At 42.3% G+C, this 15,599-nt stretch overlaps 1 protein-coding gene across 1 annotated transcript in view; it reads left to right on the top strand.

Moving 5' to 3' along the window:
- The window catches only part of LOC104982306 (exocyst complex component 4-like), a 245,211-nt gene that overhangs the window by 13,605 nt on the left and 216,007 nt on the right, over positions 1-15,599 (top strand). Inside the window, exon 2 of the mRNA XM_010831657.1 lies at positions 9,574-9,763. Coding sequence (XP_010829959.1) covers positions 9,574-9,763 — 190 coding nt within the window. The remainder of the gene's footprint in view (positions 1-9,573; positions 9,764-15,599) is intronic.

Below are 15,599 nucleotides of genomic sequence, written 5' to 3'. Positions count from 1 at the left end.
CTGGCATCTTGTTTCATACATGATATTTTACATGTTTCAATGCCATTCTCCCAAATCTTCCCACCCTCTCCCGCTCCCATAGAGTCCATAAGACTGTTCTATACATCAGTGTCTCTTTTGCTGTCTCATACACAGGGTTATTGTTAGCATCTTTCTAAATTCCATATATATGCGTTAGTATACTGTATTGGTGTTTTTCCTTCTGGCTTACTTCACTCTGTATAATAGGCTCCAGTTTCATCCACCTCATTAGAACTGATTCAAATGTATTCTTTTTAATGGCTGAGTAATACTCCATCATATATATGTACCATAGCTTTCTTATCCATTCATCTGCTGATGGGCATCTAGGTTGCCTCCATGTCCTGGCTATTATAAACAGTGCTGTGATGAACATTGGGGTACACGTGTCTCTTTCCCTTCTGGTTTCCTCAGTGTGTATGCCCAGCAGTGGGATTGCTGGATCATAAGGCAGTTCTATTTCCAGTTTTTTAAGGAATCTCCACACTGTTCTCCATAGTGGCTGTACTAGTTTGCATTCCCACCAACATCCTTGTTTTAAATGAATTTTTTTGAAGAGTTTACTATTAAAGTTTGCTTCCTTGGAGGAACTGGAATCTGGCTTTTTAAGAATGAGAATTACTGGCTAGGTTTCCCTTTTTGCATCTGCTACTAGGAACCTCAAAGTTGAATTGGTGGCTCCATTTCATACACACTACATTTGTCCATATGACCTGCATAACTGTTTTACATTTATATGACGTTGTTCTACATCTCTTTAACTAGTTCCCCTTTCTCGTTTCTATTGTCCAGATTCTTGTAGTAACCATCTCAGATCCTTTTTGGAAAGAAGTGGAATAGAATTGACATGAAACTTGAAAGTGATTATTGTTACTGATTATTTACCATTAGCTGTTGTTTGGAAGTTGCCTTGGTGCTAACTCCCAGGTGACTTGAGAGAACACTTTGGCATAAGAGCCTGAAAAGCTGTCCTGATCTGGCTCCCAGCCTCCTCCCTGACCTTGTCTCATATCACTTCCTCGCTTCTCTGAAGCTACATTGACTTCTTGGCCATTCCTCATTCCTTTAACAGGCCAGCCATGTCCTACTTCAGGATCTGTGCATCTACTGTGGTCTCTGGAATCAGTGTTCCCAGGTAGTTAACGTCTGCTCACTGCCGCCTCCTCCCGCCGCCACCCCCCCCACAGTTTTCTAGAAAGGTCTGTTCAAATGCCATCTTTTTATTTTTTGATTAAAATTTAGAAAAAAATTAATTGAAGGATAATTGCTTTATAATATTATGTTCATTTCTGCTAAACATCAACATGAATCAGCCACAGGTATACATGTGTCCCCTCCCTCCCACCTCCCACCGCACCCCTCGAGGTTGTCGAGGAGCACCAGCTTTGGGCTCCCTGCATCATACAGCACGTTTCTGCTGGCTGTCTGTTTTACATCTGGTGATACATGTTTCCATGCTACTGTCACTTGTCCCACCCTCTCCTTCCCGCACTGTCAAGTCTGTTATTTGTTTTTCCTAATTAAAAAATGTTTTTGTCTTCTTCCAGGTCTTCATTGCTTTGTGGGCTTTCCTCTAGTTGTGAAGCTGGGACTACTCTCTAGTTGCTGTGTTCAGGCTTCTCGTTGCGGTGGCGTCTCTTGCTGCTGAGCATGGACTCTGGGGTGCCAAGGCTTTGGTAGTTGGGGCTGCCGGGCTCTAGAGCACAGGCTCAATCATTGTGGTGCACAGGCTTAGCTGCTCTGTGGCATCTTTCCAGACCAGGGATCGAACCTGCGTCATCTGCATTAGCAGGTGGATTCCTCACCACTGAGCTACCCGGGAAGCCCCTCAAACGCCCTCGATCTGAGAGCCCATTCCGGCCTCCTTGTGTCAGAGTCTCCTCTGTGCCCTGGCTTCCCTTTTCCGTAGCTGCTCCCTTGCTCTCCCGGCCTCCGTGGGCTGCCTGCTTTCCCCCACTAGACCAGACTGTGTACTTCATGAGGGAGGGGCTGGTTATATTCACAGCTCTATCTTAAGCTGCTCAACAGCCTTGCCTGCTAAGTTGTGGGTGTGTCAGAGCTGTTTGTTCAGTTGACTGAATGGACTAAACAGGGTCAAGGTAACTCTTGTTGGCCCTTTCCTCCAGATTTCTGAACAGGCATTTCTTTGTGTGAGATAATCTAGCTGCAGTTGTTTCTTAAGGCAGGAAACGACCCTCCATGACCCATTCAGATCCTGCATTTTGCTGCTACTCATTATTTAGCTTTGCCTAAGCACATAATGTGCCAGGCACCGTAAGAATACAGAGAAAAGGTCTGATCTCAGTTCATAAATATCCTCAGGCATTTTCCAGCAGGGGAAGCTTTAGGGGGTTGGGGCTAACAGTGTTGTGATTCACAAATGATTTATTTCATTGCTAATAATGTTTCCACCCACGCATTGAGGGCACTTTTATATTTTACAAAGTGCATTCACACGCTTTTCCAATCCTCATGATAACGTGGTGGGGCAGGTTCTCTTATGATCCTGTCTGTCTGACAAGGAAAGAAACAGACCCAGACATGTTAAGTGACTTGCCCAAGGTCAAAGAGCTTGAAAGTTTCACAAGATGCCTCATGTTTGACATTTGGTCAGTGTAGTAAGACACTTCTGCTATGTTCCTGATGGTAGAATTCTAGATTTTTTTTGCACCCTCTTATTCTGTCTTTAGGCAATGGCACCCCACTCCAGTACTCTTGCCTGGAAAATCCCATGGATGGAGGAGCCTGGCAGGCTGCCGTCCATGAGGTTGCTAAGAGTCGGACACGACTGAGCGACTTCACTTTCACTTTTCACTTTATGCATTGGAGAAGGAAATGGCAGCCCACTCCAGTGTTCTTGCCTGGAGAATCCCAGGGACGGCGGAGCCTGGTGGGTTGCCGTCTATGGGGTCGCACAGAGTCTGACACGACTGAAGCGACTTAGCAGCAGCAGCAGCAGCATTCTGTCTTTGACAGGAAGTTATTGTTTCTCTTGAGTGATGGGTTACCTTTGGGTGACTAACCCTATTTTCATAGACAGGCTTTTTCTTTTGTTTGATCTTTTTTTTTTTTTTTTTAAGAGTAATATTGACTTTTGTGTACTTCTCTTGTCTGGACACCATTACTCTATCAAGTCCAAAGTGAAAGCAAAATTGCTGCATAGAAGGAGCCAGTTATGGTGACTAGTTATTTTCCTTTCAAAACACTTGACTTGTCTACCCTGAAATACAGAAGCTGGTATCAAAAAGGAAGCTGGCAAACTTGGTTTTAGATCTCCAGTTATTTACCCTGGGTTTTTCTGCTTGTTTATAGGGCTTGCTTGGAGCTGATGGCTGTGAATTCACTAGAATCATTTAATGTACATGTTCCTTGTAGCTTAGTGTAGGTACCATGGTCCTTGAGGTCCACTGGGGAAATAAATTCCTTCCTGGGATTAATTAATAAATTCTTTCCTGGGATTAATTAGTCACGGCCAGTGATGTAATTCATCATGCAAATACCAGAGCTGTCTTAGTGAGAAATTCTTAGTGATCCAGAAATGCGTGTGTCCAGCTTAACTGAAATCTATGCTTTTATGCTTCTCCATGGACTGGATAGCCCATGGGGTCACAAAGAGTTGGACATGACTGAGCGACTTTCATGAACTTAGCAATAGTTTGTAAAGCATAATGACTTTGAGAGAGAAATGGAAAAAGTTCTGAAGAATGATTCCGTATCTTGAAAGCATCTTGGGATGGCAGGTTCAAGTAGTTTCTCCTCTGTTCCATGTCTTCTTTTAGGTCATGCTTTTTAAACCTGTCCAGATTCAAGACTGTTACTGTTAATACTAAAAAAGCTGCCGGATGCCCTCCTGACATCTCTTGGCTGTCCACCCCTCTCTCCACATGTGGACTGCAGCTCGATTAGGGTGCAGTCCTGCAGCCAGTGGCTGAAGCCAGGAAAGGGTAGGTTTCATAACATGTATAGTGGGAAGGCCATGGATTTTGATGTTACACTTTGCTTTCATTTCTGATGTTAGCTGTGTACATCTGTGCAAGTTACTTTACCTCTCTGTTCCTTTGATTCCTGATCTGTAAAAAGGTGGTGATACTGTCTCGTAGGACCACTTTGAGTGTTACCTTAAACTGTGTGTATAAAATAACCACTTCATTGTTTGTATAATCGATAATCAGTGATTTATATTCTGTGCCTCACCTTGATCTTCTTTACCCAAAATGGGGGGACCCAGGAAGTCATGTAAATTTGTGCTTGTAGTTTTCATATCTCCCAAGTAGAGGAAGAGTGAAAGCTGGATTGTCAGCAGTTACTGTCAAAGGGATCTTGGATCATTTTTGGACTCTATTTACAAAAATGCTATGTAGTTTTAGGTTACAGTGTTAGAAATAGAGTGCTCTAGTTTATGGGGTATAAAACCCCTTTCTGTTTGGACGGTCACGCTAGGAGTGTGTTGTGGCAGTTGTGAGTACCATGTCTTGAGAGGCAGGGTAGGGAACCTTCTAAGGACCAGACTATCCAGGTTGAGGCCTGGCTCTGCAACTTAAAAGTTCTGTGCCTCAAACGCACAGCTCTGACTCCTCATATGTAAAAAGAGAACAGTGGGACCTACTTCGCAGGTGGTTGTCTGGAATAAGTTAGTGAACATAAACCACAGAGAGTAATGCAGCAAGTCCTGTGTGTGAGTGCCGCTCGTTTTCGAGGGGACCTCAGAAGAAAGTAAGAAGGCTGGTGGGCTTCCATGTTGTGGAAGAAATGGATTAAGAAACTGGAGCTGTTGAACGTGAGAAAGTATTAAAGAGTCCTTTACTGTTTAAGGAGAGACTTCATGAAAGAGGGAATAGACTTCTGTTACTGAAAAAGGAAGAATCACTAGGATCAGTGGGTAAAGAATCTGCCTGCAATGCAGGAGACCTGGCGTCTATCCCTGAGTTGGAAAGGTCCCCTGAAGAAGGAAATGGCAACCCATTCTAGTATTTTTTCCTGGAGAATCCCATGGACAGAGGAGCCTGGCGGGCTACAGTCCATGGGGTTGCAGAGTCCAACGCAACTGCACAAATAACACTTTGACTTTTTTCTCCCCCAGCATCAAGGGGTAGAAATTACAAAGGGGAGGATTTTATTTTAATGAAAGACCTTGTAAGAAGTAGAGCAGTTCAGAATCGCGGGGAGTGGGTTTGTGAGCGAGTGATTTTTTCTTCACCCAGAGGCTTATCAGGCCAAGGAGAGGTTCCTGACCTGGCTGGCAGGGTGAGCTCAATCACAAGCCTTCTCTTCCATCCTGCTCTCAGTTCAGGTCAAGTGACCCACTTCGGTAGGATAATCCCACACTGAAATTCGCTGGGTTTCAGTAGCATGTGTGGGGACTCTCTCCCTAGAATTAGTTTGCTCTTATGGTCTATCATTCATTCATTTTACAGATATTTATTGTGTGAGGTGTTGTATTTCTGGCCTCATTTTGTTGAAAACAGGTTGGAAATGAATCTTTGTTGATGGTCAACTATTGCTCGACACCATGCAGTCCCTGGAGGAACCCAATCAATTAGGTTTCATTTTTGTTGAGGGATAGTTCTGCTTGGGAAGGTTATGTTTCTGAGATTCTTGTGAGCAAAGTATGGGTGCCCTTTGTTTTAGACTCTCAAGGATGTTTGTTTGACTTGTTTAGAAGGTAGAGATAATCTTTCCCTCCAGAGCAAATGGCAGGCACATTTACTGTCTAGTGTGAAAAATTCAGAGTTCTCTTCAGCGACTCAGCAGGCATCCATTTGGGCCCATCTTCCCACTGCCCATGGGACTCCGGGGCAAGGGATCTGCTACAAACATGCTGATGCTCTTGCTACTTGCTGTGCTATGACTAATGAAGTCTCAGACTCTTCACAGTTTTTGACGTTAAGGAGGAGTAAAGTGAAAGGGAGGTCAGACCTCATTCCCAGAGCCTAATGATCCAGTATTTGGGGGTGAGGAAATTTGAACCTTTGTCTCTAAAGGATGCCCTTTCTATGACATTGTGGAAAACTGCCATTGCCTTTACTGCCGTTACTACTATTACAACAATGGCAGCCACCAACCTTTTTTATGGAGTGCTAGTGATATGCCACAGAGAAGGCAATGGCACCCCACTCCAGTACTCTTGCCTGGAAAATCCCATGGACGTAGGAGCCTGGTAGGCTGCAGTCCATGGGGTCGCTGAGGGTCGGACATGACTGAGCGACTTCACTTTCACTTTTCACTTTCATGCACTGGAGAAGGAAATGGCAACCCACTCCAGTGTTCTTGCCTGGAGAATCCCAGGGACGGGGGAGCCTGGTGGGCTGCTGTCTATGGGGTCGCACAGAGTCGGACACGACTGAAGTGACTTAGCAGCAGCAGCAGTGATATGCCAGGCCTTGTTTAATTTCATCCAATTCTCACCTGCAACCCTATAAGGAAGGTATACTTACTATCTCCATTTTATAGGTGGGCAAAAGGAGATACTGTGACCGAGGTCATGTGGGAAGCAGCGGTGGATTCCAACCCAAGCAGTTTGATTCCAGAGTAGCCCACAAATCTGTAAGAGATAGGAGCGTAATCTGGAAACAGACTGATGTGGGTTTTGAATTCCTGTACTACCCCTTAGGCTTCCTAGGTGGCGCAGTGGTGAAGAATCCACTTGCCATTGGAGGAGAGGCAAGAGGCTCGGGTGTGATCCCTGGGTCAGGAAGATGCTTTGGAGTACAAGATGCAACCCACTCCTGTATTCTTACCTGGGAAATTCCATGGAAAGAGGAGTCTGAAATTCCATGGGCTACAGTCCATGGGGTTGCAAAGAGTCAGACACGAGTGAGCCAGTGAGCATACACGCACACCCTAGCCCTTACCCTCATTGTGTGAGATGGGGCAAATTTACCGTTTTAAATCTCAGCTATGGCATCTGTGAAAAGGGAGAGGAAGCATGTTAACAGGACCCAGTCCTGTGGATTGAGCATACTTTCTATAAAATGTGCATCCTTCTAGATATTAGTGGCTATTATTATTGCTGCTTTCCTTTTCTCTAATTAAAAAACAAAGCACTTTTAGGACTTCTGTGGCCATCCAGTGGTTAAGACTCTGCACGTCCAATCCAGGCGATGTGGGTTCAATGCCTGGTTGGGGAAGTAAGATTCCACATGCTTCAAGATCAAAAAACATAAAACAGAAGCAGTATTGTAACATTCAATAAAGACTTTAAAAATGGTGCACATAAAGAAACCCCAAAGCACAAACAAAACTTGAATGGTTTTGTCCTCTCAGAATGCTCTTATGCAAGAAATTTTTGACTAAAGGTGAATGTCATTCAGCCCAGTTTACATCTAGAGGATGAATTTCAGATGTGGGGGCAAAACATGGCACAGGCTATTTCCTTATACAGATATTTTCTCTGAAAATGAACATTGGAACCGAAACCCGCTTAGAGACCCAGTTTGCTCTCCTCTTCATTTCAGTAACCCTTTCGGTTTTCTGAATCGTTCCCGATGTGTGGTGATGTGTTACAGTGATAGCTGATGCCCAAGATAGCTGATGCCCAGCCCCGACATTTCCTTGGTGGTAGTTGTACTAGTAAATGTGAATAATGTCAAATGCTTGGCATGTTTCCTTCTGCAGATGGTGGGGAGGAAATCCTGCAAAGCCTTATAAAGATGGCAGACTGTAGTTTTGAAAAAAGTCTGTGGCCGTTTGCTGTGAAAAGGGGGAACTAATAGTTAAATATCTAGGAACTCTTCCCTTTGGGACAGTTGATAAATTGAAAGCATTTTCTGATTGTGCTTTACTCTAGATTAACAGCCTGGAAGGTTTCAGATTTAAAGAGCAAAGTTATGTATCATACAAACAACATGATGACATGCTCAGCCACCCTGTACCCAAATATTGCAAGTAGTGTTGGTTGCTCTAGCTTTAAAACCAACCCCCCCCTCCCACCCCAACCCCAAGGTCTCTACTCTGATGTACTTAATTAGCTAAATGCTTCTATGCTGTTTTCTTCCTGGAAGTAGGCTTCGAGATAGTCTGGTGTAGGCTTACCAGTTGACAGAGGAGGACACAGGACCTGGCTTGGTAACGGCCTGCCTGCACGTCTTGGGCTCCCAATGTGTTGCCTTGGGTGTATCCTGTACCGCTCCCCATCCAAGCGTCGCCTTTCCCTTCATTCCATTTCTGTCCCTCCTGTCCCCCGTTTCATGCTGGACATCATCTCTTGACATCCCTTAACACATTTACAAAATTCTTTTTAGAGGTTAGATTAGTATCAGACTGGCCTGCTGAATCTCCCTCTAAGTTGGAAGATAACGTTTTATATATTGTGTGACTCATGAATTAAGATCTTTTGCTCTAAATGACAGTTTGGAAAAGACCGTTTTACAGTAGTTTGCTTACACAAATCTGGAAGGGAATATGTGATTGATTTGCTGACAGACCATCTCCGAAAGCAGTTCTAATGATGGACTTTATAATTGATTGCATCCATCACAGAGAGCCTAAACTACCCCCTTCCTAAATTAAAAAAGATAAATGAAATAAAGTATGCTGAATGTATAAGCTGACAAATCTGAGGGAATTTAATGGAGCGAAATTACGGCAGCCAACAGATAAGAGAAAAAGATTTCTTTGTTACTGATTATAATACTAAATTAAAAAAAAATTACTCAAGAAGGATAATAGAGGAAACAAAGCTCTGTGACCCATGTATCAAACTAAGTTATTGAAAGATTTTTAATAAGTGTATCTATCTCATTCACTGCTTATTGTTGATTCATATGAGTCTTGTTAGTGCTGTTGGAAGAATAGTAAATGCAGGGATGGTCTGGTAGTATAGCTGGTATTATTGCTGTTGTAATGGATTTTTAGAATTACCATGACCTTATTTCTGGGTCGCTGGGGGCTCTGTACCAAATTCAGGCCATTTGAATGAACTGTTTGGAAGGCAGTTCCTCAGTGTAGAAGCAGTTTTACAGTAAGTATGCTTTTGGCTCTGTTATAAAAGACCAAGTGAAGGTGACATCAAGGAGTTCTGGGGCGAGGCTGCTGTGGGTTGGCCGCTTCAGTGGCCCGATGATGTGATGGCAGTAGCATGGTGTTCCTCTTGGCTTTTCCTCCCAGGATTATCACATGGCTAATGTCTGAATATCTGAGCTTTGTATAACGATACCCAGTGTTGGGAAGAGGAACCTGCTTCCTGTTAATCTGCTTGGAAGGAAACTACTCCTCGAAGTCCTTAGGTCTCATTGGTCAGACTTGTCACTGGTAAGGAACATGCACGTACTAGGGTTCATTCAAACAAATCGAGACGTGCCCCGGCTCTTACAGAGTTCACGCTGCCTGTTTCCTGGTCATGCCCGGGGGAAAAGTGACGGGGAAGATTCCTTATCTAGAAAACATATAAATCCACTTACTAGGCTACTGGAATTTACCATGCAAATGTTTGATGTTTTCCCTTAGTAACTTGTTTCATTTCCTAGGTGCATGTGCTCTCACTGACTTAACTCTACTTGTTTCTACTTTCAGCTTTTAAGTTTGACTCAGCCTGATACATTCTGTCTTGAACAGGACCCTGTCTACCAGTGATGACGTTGAAGACAGAGAAAACGAGAAGGGGCGCCTCGAAGAAGCCTATGAGAGGTGTGACCGTGACCTGGATGAACTCATCGTACAGCACTACACAGAACTGACGACGGCCATCCGCACGTACCAGAGCATCACAGAGCGCATCACCAACTCCCGAAACAAAATAAAGCAGGTACGGCTCCATCCCTCTGATGGCCACGACTAGTACATCTTCCATTGGTCCAGGTGTTGCAGTGGGGTTAATGACCTTAACAAGTGATTCAGGTTTTTTTTAGCGCAGGCTGCAGAGGATCACAGAGGGCAGCTGGCCTTGCTTCTTTTCTCCTCTAAATCTGACCCTTGGCTTCTGCCACGATTTTTGAGAAAGCCTGAAAAGGGAGCTGTTCTAAGACACTAGGGCCTTTTACTGTTGGAGGCTCTCGTTTTAATGCATCAGATGTAGTCACACATTGTGTGTATTGCTGTAGCAGTCGAAAATGTAGAAAACATTTGGTTTTGAGTGTGTTGCCCCATTTGAAGTCGGTTGTGATTTTCTCCACAGTCATTGTACCTTGTTGGTAGTTTTTGAGAAAATCTAACTCACAAATTATTTAAATATATAATAAAGTATTTATGAATACTGAAATTCTTGAATATTTTTCAGTAGTGACAAGCGTGTATTTTCATTTTGTAATTGTCTTCCGTATTTTGGAGCTGTTCTTCTTTCGCTTTTTCTTTCTCACTTCTCTCTTCCTCTCCTTCCTCCTTTACTCTCTCCATCCTTCCCTCCTCCCCTCCTCCCCATCCCACCCCCCTTCTCTTCTGTGATTGGTCTTTGAAAATCTTTTGGTTCCCATGTACCACATCTTTGCTTCCTAAAGAATAAAGTGGGTTCATAAGGAGTATTTTTATATTTGGCCAAAGGATGAATTGATCAAATAAAGGTTGTGTACTGTCACATCATAGTTACATGGTTCTTGGCTATGTATTTCAAGGGTCACTTCTTTAATACCTTGTATGACAGCTCTCTGATAAATAACAATTGCTACCACTTACTGAGCACTGATTCTTTGCCCGGCAGAATTATGTCTGTTCCTCAGTTCTCAAATTTAGGGTCTGCACTCTGGTCTTCTTGCTCTGAGGTCCTTGAATTCTGGTTTTCAGACATCTTTTAAGCAGTACCCTTCCCTGCTCCCCCCACTCCCCCAGTTCTTCGCAAATGAGATTTTGCAGAATCTCAGCATCCCAGTCGCCTCTTGTTTGGTACTGGGGTGAGAGACGCGGAGCCTGATGCTAGGTCCCCTCCTTAGCACTCAGCTGCTGACTCCCAAGCAGCTCTGTGGCCAGAGGGCTGCGTGAACCGTGTGAAGATGAGCGCTGCCCTGTGCAATTTTATTGGTTCGAGAATTCTCTGGATGTACCTGCCCAGGATGGCTGTGCTTCCGATCTTCTCACATGTTTTCTTTCCTGCCTTCTAGACCTTATATTATGATGTGTAAGCAGGTATCGAAATGATTCTTCTCAGAATGCTGTTATATATGAGTTTCAGCCTTGAGTCCAGTTCCACAATCAGTAGGCTCTTAACATTTTTTGAAGCAATATGCTGACCTCTCTACATTTTAAAATTAACTGGGCATTTTCAAGAGGAATACTGTAATTCTTAGCTTTGACAAGTGGCGAGTTCATCCCATGGATTTATCTGTGCAACTAGGTAAAGCTATAGATCAGTCGCCCTAGATTTAAAGCGAACTGTAGTCTATTTTGACCCAGTATACTGAGCTCAAGCGGGGTCAGAGAGTGAATGTATAGAGCTGCCGGCCTGCCGGCTTTGCCTCTGGTAATCACAGTAAGGGTGAAGGACCTCTTGGTATTTGTGTTTTACGATTAGTCTGCTTGACTGGAGGGACTTTGTCCTGATCATCAGTGAGGCACTGCAGTGGCTTCTGGCTTGACTTCTATCTTTCTGAGTTGATAGCATCTCTGCCCAAAGAGTGTTTGCTGATACTGAGAAAGAGAGGCTCAGTTTGATGATTTCACACTTGTTTTAGTAGCCACAGTCTTTTTTACCATCCTCATTTTTAAGTAGGCTGGAGTTTAGAGCAAAAGGAAACAACAACAAAAATTTTTGTGTTTATTGTATTAGATAGTTGTCAAGTACATGTCACATAACTCTGTGTTATGAGTTAGCTTCAGTGTGGGGAAGAGAAAGAAAGGACTAAAATCTCTATCTAAGAAAGCCTTTAGTGATACATGGGAGAAGAAAGATTTTGGGGAAAAATGATAGGGAATTTGTTTTCATTGTATAATTGGACAATTTTGTACTGTGAAAGTCCATTCCTTATCACCAAGGAAACACTGATGTTTCCTCATTAATCTTTGCCCATCATTTTTGGCTTTTAATTGCACTTTAGATTATGTACAAAATAAAGGTATGTATATTTCTAAAGTAGAAATGGGGATGATTCACTTCTCATTGGATTATATTATTTCAGAGCCAAGCAACATGTTGAGAACGTGTGAATATGAGTTGAAATTTTCTTTCTGTTCTCTGCCAAAAGAATGGGATGAAGATTCACTTAGTAAATATTTGTTGAGTGCCAGCTATGTGCTGGTGGTGTTTTAGATACTGAAATCTGTTTTAGATTTCCATATAATGGACAATATCAATCTTTGTACAATCATGGACCTTACATGCTAGTGGGAAGACACAGGAAAACAGATGCTATTTAGCATCATTGATTTAGTCTCTGTATATTAAGTATCTGGTTTGTGCTGAGCATTGCTCTGGGTCCTGGGATATGTAAGTGAGTAAAACAGACAAAAATTCCTGTCCTCGTGGAGTTTACCTTCTAGTCAAAGAAGGCAGGCTATAAATGAGTAAGAAAGTATAGCAGATGGTAAAGAAGTGCTTTGCTTAAAAAGAAAAAGAACAGGGCATTGCTCTTTTGAATAGAACGGTCAGAGAGGGCTTCACTGAGGTTATATTCAAGCCAGCACCAGAACAAGGTGAGGGAGAGCCCGGAAAAGAATCGCCAGGAAGAGGGGATATCAGGTACAGAAAGATCCTGAAGCAAGAACATGATTGAAATTTGGGGGAGCAGCAAGATTGGAGCTGGAGCACAGCGGAAAGGAGACGGGGGGAGTGGGAGGGAGAGGAGACGGCTGAAGGTTGGGGTGTCTCAGAGTGGGTCAGGTCACGTGAGGTCTCGATCATTGTAAAGGTTTGCATATGAACTCTTGAGTGTGATGGGAAATCATTTTAAGGTTTTGAGCACAAGAATGGCAAGCTGTGTCTAACATTTTAAAAGGGCCTCTCTAGCTGCTCTGAGAATAGATTTTATAGGGGGCCAGGGAAGATGAAGATGTCCACATTCATGCTTTGTTACCTTTTAAAGCTTGAGAACATGGAACCGTTTACACTGTTTACAGCTTGGTATTTCACGTATGGATTTGTGTTGGTAGAATCTCTGTCCTTGAGGATATATGAGTTGACAGATGGATTTGATTCTTTCCAGATGCCCCAAACTTCTTTATATCAGTCAAGCCCATTTGGAGTTTTTTCAGGATTAAATGTGTAAATGAAATGCCATGTATGATCAGATCAATTATGTGGATAAGTAAAATAGTTGGGCTGTCTTCTTACCATTGTATATATTATTATTGAGTACAAATGAGATGTTACTACATTAGAAAGCTTCAGAATCTATCGGATCTATCAGTGTCTCTTATAATGACTGTTATAGCAACACCAAGAATAGATGAATATGAATGGATATGAGTTGGGGACTTGGGCTGTGTGGGTAGGGATTGTTGGTAGTAGTTGAATTTGAGTGTTTCTCCCATCCTGTACTAAGTAGATGAGAAGACACCAGATTTCTTTAAAGATCCTAAGTACTCATCTAATGCTTATGGAAGCAGGTAGGCTGAAGCTGGGAAAGATTGAAGGTGGGAGGAGAAGGGGACGACAAGATGATATGGTTGGATGGCATCACCGACTCAATGGAAATGAGTTTGAGTAAACTCTGGGAGTTGGTGATGGCAGGGAGGCCTGGCGTGCTGCAGTCCATGGGGTCACAGAGTCGGACATGACTGAGTGACAAACTGACTGAGGCTGAAGGGAAAACACAGAAAATTGCCTCTGTTGTGATGTGTGCGCAAACTCTTTACATTTTGCCCCAATTTTGGCTATTCTGTTGGTGCTGAACCAAGCTGTTAAATCATTTTTCTTGCCTGTAATTGGAAATAACCATATGTGAATATTAAAGTGAAGTTGTTAGGGCTTAATCACTGAGTAATGTAACATTCATTATTTAACATTTACATAAAATAATTTTGTGACTTTTTATATGAAAGTATACATTGAATGGTGGAATTAGAGCAAAGCATAACCTTAGTTAATATAAAAAAGAAAGTCACAGGAGAATAAGATGATTTTGGTAGGAAGTTATTTTAAGCCCAGATGTAAGATAGAAAACCCTAGCTGCTCGTATGAGAAAGGGAAAAAATCTAGAAATGTGGGCAAGAATGAGATAGCATCATTGAAAATCTAGGCAGTAGTCTGGGTCATGAATGTGGTCACAGGAACTACAAGGGAACCTTTTCATTAAGTTTAACTGTATCTCTCTTTGTGTTCTGTATCCAGACTCAGCAACTCAGAAGGATGGTGTTGCCTTTAGAAAGGGTTGAGTGGAGCCTCTCAGAACTTAAGTCCTTAAATTGGAAGCTGAAAAAACTAGGGCAAAAAGCATGGAAAGTAAGTTTGAGTGTAATTTAAAAAAGATCTTTAGTTCCAAAGGGCTTTTAAGCAGAGCAGTAAGTAGTGTTTCTGAAACTCATTCTTTTGAGATACTATCTATAAGACTGTGGAAGAAGTGGGTTGGACACAAGTAAGGAGGATTCCCATAAAAATTCTTGTATATAGGTTTGTTTTTACTACCAAAAAGAGAAAATGTGATACTTTTAGAAATAAGAATAGTGTTGATTGCAAGATTTCCATTTACCTAGCAAAAAATTCTAGCAAAGGGAATTGCTAGAATTCCCTTGTTTATAGGGAATTTTGCAGGGTATGTCTGGTCTACAGAATCAGTGAGGTGCTTGCACATTTGTTGGACTTTATTACAGATAATGCAATGCGTACACTCAAAGGCCTTCCCCTCCTCGCCTTATCTTATACTTAATCCAAGTTCAATGCTTTTCTGGTTTTAAGACTTTAAAGTTAAGGCCCCCCCCGCCACCTCCCCCATGCCTCCATCAGCATCCTGCTCTGTCAGATGCTCCCACCGTGTTGTTCAGAGGCCCCGGTTTGTTTCCTCCTCTCTTGATCTTTCCCAAGGCAGGGCTGCAAAATCTTGAGATACATATATATATATTTTTTTTTTCTGCTTTCTGTATCTCACATATCTATTCACAATGACCTGTTGGGCCCTGTGTTCTTTATTTTCTCTTTTTCTAGTAGTCTCTAATTAAAGTGAACTTAGTTCTTAACCATTTATTGAAACTGAAATTCCTGCTAATGAAATTCATTCATTTCTATTCAGCAGGTAATTTGGAGCAACTATAACCTTACTAAAATTCTAAGGAAGCAGAGGAAACTTGTGTTTGAGGAAGAGTTTCTTTACTTGGGTTTTGATGTCACGATTTCAAAAGCTTGACTCTTCATGGATTTATTTAAGGAAGAAACAGAGTAACAGAATTTTTGAATCTTGGCTATCTTGATAAATCAGAATGGAATTAAAATGCTGTCACCACATTTCTAAAAGAACAGGCATTTGAGAAATAAAGGCTTAGGTGGAATATGGTATCTTTCTTACATTTAAAAGATGCCATTCTTACATTTAAAAGGTGCCATTATTCACTGCTGGATATAGCCTTGTTTCTCCCCTCCCTATTTCAAAAATTTTATCTATTGAGCTAGAGTTTGCATACAGTAAAGTGCATTATTTTTAGAGTACAGTTCAATGAGTTTTGCCAAACGTATATATCCTTGAATGTATTTCCATTGTCTCAGAGAGTTCTCTTCTGCTTCTTTA

Source organism: Bison bison, unplaced genomic scaffold (genome assembly GCF_000754665.1).
Source record: "Bison bison bison isolate TAMUID 2011002044 unplaced genomic scaffold, Bison_UMD1.0 scf7180017864530, whole genome shotgun sequence".
Classification (NCBI taxonomy): Eukaryota; Metazoa; Chordata; class Mammalia; order Artiodactyla; family Bovidae; genus Bison; species Bison bison.
Note: the sequence above shows the minus strand (reverse complement) of the source record. Positions and strands in the feature narration are given on the sequence as shown.